At 41.0% G+C, this 7,869-nt stretch overlaps 1 protein-coding gene across 1 annotated transcript in view; it reads right to left on the bottom strand.

Annotated features, from left to right (window-relative positions):
- The window catches only part of LOC101853483 (N-terminal kinase-like protein), a 26,955-nt gene extending 24,292 nt beyond the window's left edge, over positions 1-2,663 (bottom strand). Inside the window, exon 1 of the mRNA XM_013086623.2 lies at positions 2,429-2,663. Coding sequence (XP_012942077.1) covers positions 2,429-2,542 — 114 coding nt within the window. The 5' untranslated portion in view covers positions 2,543-2,663. The remainder of the gene's footprint in view (positions 1-2,428) is intronic.
- Positions 2,664-7,869: the final 5,206 nt, after the last annotated feature.

The following is a 7,869-nucleotide window of genomic DNA, read 5'->3' as shown; positions in this document are numbered from 1 at the left end:
AATAATTTATTTCTCAGTTTTTAAAAGGTCGGGAGGAATTCCGTATTTAGAGCTACGACTAAGAAACAGTAGAATAGAGGGTTAGGTTTAGGGTTAATTAGTGGTAGGGGTAGGGGTAAAGGTGGGGGTTGGGTTAGTAGGGGTTAGGTCAGGGTTGGGTTAGGTCTCTTCTTTATTGTGTTTGTTGGGGTTGTCGCTCGTTTACAATGGAAGTCCTTCTAAATGGCCAAACAGTGGTCCTGAGAAATGCAACCACTTACTAAAATGGTATTATAAGTAAGAATGATGGCATACCATTATAATAGAGGCTACCACAGTACTTGGGAGGAGTGTGTGGAGTTTTGACAACTGCTCGCCAACCGGACAGGCGACCGATGAAACTATCTTTGAATCTTGAATCCCCCCTCCCCCAAACCTAAATTCCCCTGTCCAAGACAGAAAATGACTCAGATGAAATTTTTTTCTGGATCCCTCTATCAATTCCATGGGAGAGGCTTGACTGTAATTTTAACTCTCTCTAATAATAGGGTCTCTTCTTGTCATTCTACTCTAGATCCATGCCTAACTTTCGAGTCGACAAGTCATCACACATTTGGCAAAACGTAAAACGACCCACCTGCCTGAAAGGCTGCTAATGTGATGTCATCACATTCTGGGATACCCATAGACTACTTTTAAAAGGCTGTGGAGATACCGCATGAAAAGACATGTTGGGTCAGGGCTTGACCTGTTATCCGTTTCGATGTGTTTCGAACGTGAAAATTTCACACTGGGACATGATGGAAGATTGCTTTTAGATCATTGATGCTCAGAATCAGTAAGAACGCTGTTGCTTGAACTTGAAATTGAAACATAGTAAACGCAAAGACAATAGGGCCTAAAGCGCACAAAAATAGCCGTAAGGAGGCCAGAAGATTCCCCCCCCCCCCTGGGTCCGATAAACAATGCGCAGAAGAGAAAGCAGCAGCATCATCAGAGCACCACGTCATATACATTAGGCCTGCCGGTATTCCTGGAAAAACATTGCACCAAAGCCTCATGCCATCAAAGATCTCTTGTAGAACCTTTGGTGTCATGCGTTTGACTATATTTCGATGTAGGCCTGATTGGAGAGGTATCTCAGTCTGACGTCACACAAGATGGCCTCCTTCCTTCAAAATAGTTTGCGACGTTCTACGTTTAGTTGCACGTAGTCGTCACTTACAGAGTAACATGTGATGAAACGTAGAACGACGCAAACTATTTTTAGATAAGGTGGCCATCTTGTTCGACGTCAGACCAGGATATATACCCCTCCGATCACGTGACCACATCTAAGTATAGCCAACCGCATGGCACCAAAGATGGTAAGTGTCATGATGTATATCAAGTTTAATCTAGAATCTACCTCTCGCTGTTGGAAGTTCTGATGGCCGAATGGACAGCACGTCTGCGTTTGAAGTCATGAATTTATTTTATGAGCGGTTCGATCCCGGTCCCGGAAAGTTGTTTTTTTCTCTTTTCCTCCACCCGACTGACCAACAGTTTGTCGCATAAATTATAATTTGTTGCTTTGTAGTTTGTTTTTTTTTATAATTAGAGATGAAGAATGCAGGAGGAGGGGTAGATCTAGATCTAAATCTATATCTAATCCTCCAGCCCCAGCGTCTTTACGGCAGTTTTCGTGCGGTCTTTGCTTTTACCGAGTTTCAATTTCAAGAATCAGCATTCCTAATCTTACTGTTCTGAGTATCAACGATCTAGATCTAGATCTAAGTGATCTTCCATCATGTCCAAGCACTAGACTAGATTCTAGGAATTCCGAAATCATACTGAAACACATCATATGAATTCCATGCGATACCTATACGACCTTCTTAAAATAGTCTGAGGGTATCCCAGGGAATGATGATATCACATTAAACTAAAATTAGCAGTCAATTAGGAAGATGCGTCGTTCTACATTTAACGGCATGTCTTGCCGTAACTTACGGGAGGACTTCCATAACGAGCGACCACTATGAGACAGAGCAGAATTGAGGGCTTGGGGTATGGGTAGGGGTAGGGGTAGGGGTAAGGGTAGGGTTAGGGGTAGGGGTAGGGTAGGGTTAGGTTAGGGGAAGGGTTAGGTCTAGGCTTCTTCTTTATTGTGTTTGATGGGGTGGTCACTCGTTACGGAAGTCCTTCCTGTCTTACACTACAGTAGTAGGCCTACATTCCTACATAACCCAGGCTATCACTCAACTTGATAGTATCACAGCTTCGAACTAAATTTTGCAATTTCAGAATGAAGATAGAATCTAAATCTAGATTCTAGATCTAGATTCTAGACCTAGACCAACACCAACATCTTGAGTGGTAATAAAATGAGGTTTTCAATTTATCAAGTCTTTTTCATCTTGATTTTGTTTTTTTGTTTGTTTGTTTTTTCTTGTACTTGTGTGTTTACCTTTTTCTTCCCTTGATGTAACGTCCAAATAGATTTGTCTTCGAGCCCTAAAACTTTTTCTCCAATGTCGTAATGAAAATCCTTCGTGGGATCACGGCTGAAAAATGACCACATTGTGAAGTTATTTCATCTTAGAAAAAACACCAGTATAATTGCTTTATAGTCACAAGTAACATGTCAAGGAAGTTGACGTTGACGTTGCTTAAGCAGATCATTCTCTCATGTGAGAGTAATCTCCCCTGTTATCCAAAATAAAATCATATCCCTTTTGCAACTGTCCAAAAGATTCTAAAGTGGGCAAACATTAAGTAGCAAAGGCTGAAAGCTTTTGTCAGAAGTATTAGAAGTATTATTGTCTGTGTCTTTTGATTACAAAGTATTTGTTTCCTATATAATTTTTGATAGACGTATTGCGCTTTACGACTTCTAAATTGTTTGCCATTGATACAAAATGGCGTCAACATCAGTTGTGTCACCGCTTGTTATGCGGGTCTTAGCGGCCTCCGTTTCAGTTTCATACAAAGCAGGGGATATCATCAGAGATATATTGAAGACAGGAAATCTTGGCATAGTTGAAAAGGTAAGTGTGCATGTTGTGGTGTACATATTAACAAGATGCAGAGGCCACATGTTCAGTTGTAAAAAGTGAAAAGCTGGATGCAGTGTCAGTGGATGTGTACGTTCTTGTTACAAGTCAAAAGTCAAAAGAGGACTTGCTTGTTGAATTGACCACTGCCACTACCGACTCACTCACTTTCATGTGTTTATTGTTCACATAAATTACTTCGGCTCCACTATCATAACTTCTGCTGGGGTAATTTTGTACTTGGCCAGTTCTATTTCTCCGAACTTTTACTTTACTTTTATCCGCCGCTTATAATTATAAAAATACCCTTTACTTTTGGGTGTCACGGGAAGAAAGAGCCAGCCAGAGAGCTTGGGTCAGGGGGATGCCGTGGGTGGCTAATGTTTCCCTGACTCAATCTATCCAGGTCTTTCTCGGTCGCCCTCTTGCCTTGTTGCCATCAAATTTTTTTGGCCACACCTCTATTCTCACCCGGGGTGAGAATAGCGCAGGCGAGTCTTTTGGCTATTCTCACCCGGTGTACGTTCACCATTATAGCCTAGATCTAGGCCAACCAATTTTGCGTTTACCCTGAACCGCAGAATTCTACACTGTGATAACAGAACATTTTTAGAATTCTGCGCCGTGAACAAACGTTCCATTACTACTCTGTTGTTAGCCTAAAAGCGTACAATTTTGTCTGTGGGCAGTAGACGACCAAATTAATTTACTTTTATGTTTAAACATCATTTTTTAACTTTGTTTTGGTCAATTTGATCATCCCCACCGATAGACAGTATTCAGAGAGAGAGAGAGAAGAGGGGAAGAGTAGATCTTGCGAGAACTTTCGGGCAAAATAAAATGGCGACCCACGTAGTTCGGCTCGATTCGAAAAGTGAAATAGCCATAGCATCTTTTAGACGATCAAATTAGCTTACTTTTTTGCTATAACGTAATTTTTTCTTTGCTTTTATCCATTTGATCATCCACACTGATAGAAAGTATTCCGAAATTAGAAAAAAAAACAGGTCTTGTTTCACACCGGGTGAGGATAGCCAACGGTGGCAAGTCTCACCCGGGGTGAGAGGTCAATCGTATTTCAATATTCTCACCCCGTGTGAGGATAGTCACTTCCAATTTTTTTATGTCGGCACGTTGTGCTGTATGGTGTGTTGGTAATCGTAGGAGTCCGAACCATTTGATTCTTTGGTGTTGGAAGTGATGCATGACATCATTTGTGCCCACCATTTCTCGGATTACAGAGTTTCTAATTTTGTCTCGCCTGGTCTTGTTTACTGCTTTTCTAAGGCATTGCCTTTCACAGGGTATTTCTAGGCTCTCTAAATGTCTTGTTCGTGGTCTATGTTTGGCATTGATAGGTGAGTGTTGGGATGAATATGGTGTTGATCGTTTTGAGTTTTGTTGTCATGGGGATGTTAGGATGTTTCAGTAGTGAAGTAAGCTGGTAACTAACATTATTGGCCTTTTTTACTCGTGTTTCAATTTCTCTGTTCAGTCTCCCATCCTCTGTGAATATACTTCCGAGGTACTTAAATTCTTGGACCTGTCTGAGACTGTTGTTGTTGATGTGTTTCTTGAGTGGTTCTGGCTTTCTGCTTACTTTCATTGTCTCTGATTTGTTGAAGTTGATCTTCTTCGTAGTTGTTACATTCTTCGTTTAATTTGGTGGTGTGGTGTTGGAGACTTCATTCATCTTTGTGTGCCAGGCTTTGGTCTTCAGCGAAGAGTAATTCATTTCTCCGAACGCTCGGGAAAATAAACTTGAACTCTAACTATTTCTCTGAACGGCTTCCGTTCTCGAGACTTTTTGGTCATTTGCGAATTGAGTGGCCCGAGTATTATGTGTGTGTGTGTGTGCTGTATGAGTGTGCGTATGTTTGTGTGTGTGTGTATAAGGTGTGAAGTGTGGGGGGGGGGGGGGCGTCGATGGATTTTTTTTTGTGATTAAGTTTTTGCTTTAGGGGTGACTAAATGCAAAATTACTGCCGAAGTCGAGCAGTCTTGTTTTCTCGCAGTACCTTTTGAAGGCATAATTTTTTCTAATGAAGTACAATGTATAGTCCGGGAACGCTGCCGCGAATACAATTGAAGTATCTGAATATTCAGACAACTAAAAATTTCTAGCTCTAGAAATTGAATTAGATATGCAAAAAAATGCTTCTTTCCAGTCCTCACAGAATGGCAGAACGAAAGACTACCGAAAGATGATGCCGAAATCTCGCAAAAAAACAACAAATCTCGAGGACGGAAACCGTTCGGAGAAATAGAGTTCAGGTTTATTTTCCCGAGCGCTCTGAGAAATAGTCACTTCATTTTTACTTTCACTCCCGCGCACAGATAATGTAGCAATGCCTATCGGGCTTCCGTGCGCATCGAAAATTTGGTCCCTGTTTGTGGTTGAATTTTTGGACCGGATCGGAACGATGTTGACCAACTTTCTCGAGCTCGTTCTGTGTTCGTACTCTTAAATTAACCTAAAGATACTTTTGGTGTCGGAAACACTTTCGTATCGGGTTCACCGAAATTTATAAGGAGTTCGATATTCAACGCCGAGATAGTAAGAGATCCATCTTTCCTCTATAGTGTGTTCAAATTTGTGAATACAAACTACGCCAAATGATTCGAAAAAGAAAATTGCACACCATTTTTAGTCATATTTTTACTCTGTTTATTTATATTGTATATTATTCATTTTTCGATGACGACTTGAGTCATCAGATTCTTGAGCGGCACTTATTCCCTTAGCAATTCTGAGAAAAACTGTCGGGCCAGAACATCTTTATGACCTTCATGTCTGCACATTTGGTAGCTTTGATGGTCAGCAGGCTCATAGAGGGATTTCAGGGGCTGGAGTCTTGCAAAGCGCTTCTTTTCCACAGGCTTCATAATGATTGCGGTGTGAAACGGACCCCATTTCAGTTCTCTCTATACTGCATAAACTGTGGATGGGCCTGTGAGATTAAAGTTTCAAGCAGAGGTTGAGTGGGTATAAGGCAGGAGACATGGTAGTACGGTTTAAGGTTTTCTGACACTTTCTGGAATACGGCTTGTGTCATCCTCACTATCTGGAGCAACAAGGATTTCCAAAGGGCTCTGTCTTGAATTGCCACCCAGCTGGCTGGCATGTCTACAGTGACCTTCTCATTCACCTCTGTCATGTTTTCTGTCGCTTTCCATGTTAGCTGTGGCCTTTCACTGGAAAATAGATTTTCACTTTTTCGCACCTTTCCTGATGGACACCAACATGATACAGAAACCAGACCACTGTCCAGTTCTTGTTTGGGTCTGCGCATGAGTCACATCAACTGGCAGAATGTGTAGAAAGTAATGTAGCAGCATGCTGGCCACATTTTCTCCACGCTTTTTGCTGACTGTCTCGTAACACTGTTTCATCACTTAGAGAGTAGATTTTAAAGGAGAAGAGAGATATCAGCTAACAATTGTACAAATCGTTTGCTGAGATGTTTGGGTAACCCAAGTTCTTTGAAAAATCAAATGTTAGCGCAACATGGGTTCTTAATGAATGATTTTCCCGTTTAGCAGCGCATATAAGACCAGTGCGGGGTTTGAGCCACAGATCAGTCCAATGTTGTGTCCTTTGGAAAGGCATTTTACATGGAATTCCTATTCGTTTCGGGGATGGAAGTTAAACTCAGAGGTTGCGCCTTTTAAATAAACTTGTAATCTTGACAGGGGCGTCAAACCTATACCAAACCAACTATTTTCACTGAAATAATAGTTTTGATTGGTCACAAGGGGCGCAACAAAGAAAAGTATTCTTGACATCGCTGGTCTTTCCGTTGTTGACATCCTGACATCGCTGGTTTTTCCATTGTAGGCTATATTTTGTAACCCTCACAGAGACTGTCAGAGCTCGTTTTTCCGTATCTGACTTAGATAGACTAAAGCAGACCCAGCCAAGCCTCATGTTGGGACAATAACCCAGAAAATGAAAAAAAACTGACATCGCTGGTTTTTCCCTTGTTGTGCCCTGCTCATATATATGTGTTTCCATAAAGAGTAATCTTCTCAATGGAGCTGAAACAAATTAACCATCCTGACTTTGAGCAGACTGACCAACTTTCCCCTTTCTTAGAGTTATTGCCCAGCTTATTTACTGTTTTGTTGTCTCACACCCTTTTGTAACATTTAGTGAGTTGGTTTGATTTTTACCATGCACCATTTCCCCCTTTTTCGATGCCCCTTGGGTGCAAGGTAAATAAATATTGTAAGAAATAGCTCTTGACATGGCAGTCCTTGCACCTAAAAACATATTATGTAAAGAGTTGTGGCAACTTGGCTCCTCTTTGGTTGATATTATAAGAAAAAAAATGATGAATGACACTTGTCATAATGAAGGGATTTATGGTGGCATAGAGGGTTCCATGGCTCTCCAATCGTAACTTTCATTTCATGCAAACAGCTTTTAGCAGTATCATTCTTTCTGAGACAGCAATGTAACAGTACCATCTGATGTCTCATCACAGCCTAAAATTGGTAATAAGACTGATACTGGAGATAACATCGTTCTAGACTTTTGTCTAGCTCTGAACTTTATTTCCATAGAGGAGTCACAATTTTGTATGATTTTTTAATCTAATTCATCATCTCCAAGAAGGAAGGTAAAACTCAATTTGGCTAGCACTCATTAAAAATGTGTGTTTAACACCTAAAGACTCTTTTTGCATCATCTGCATTGGTTCATGGTAATGAGGAAATATAGCAATTATATCTGAATCAATCCGACATTTCACTACTCCTGATTCTTCTATTGTAAGCCACTTGCTTGGAAAGTTTTGTAAGGAGGTTAGACATGATCAGTAAAATCTCTTTCCCCCCCCACCCCCCCTCTCCC

This window comes from Aplysia californica, unplaced genomic scaffold, assembly GCF_000002075.1.
Source record: "Aplysia californica isolate F4 #8 unplaced genomic scaffold, AplCal3.0 scaffold00486, whole genome shotgun sequence".
Taxonomy (NCBI): domain Eukaryota; kingdom Metazoa; phylum Mollusca; class Gastropoda; order Aplysiida; family Aplysiidae; genus Aplysia; species Aplysia californica.
The sequence above is the reverse complement of the archived record's forward strand: the minus strand, read 5'-3'. Positions and strand labels throughout refer to the sequence as shown.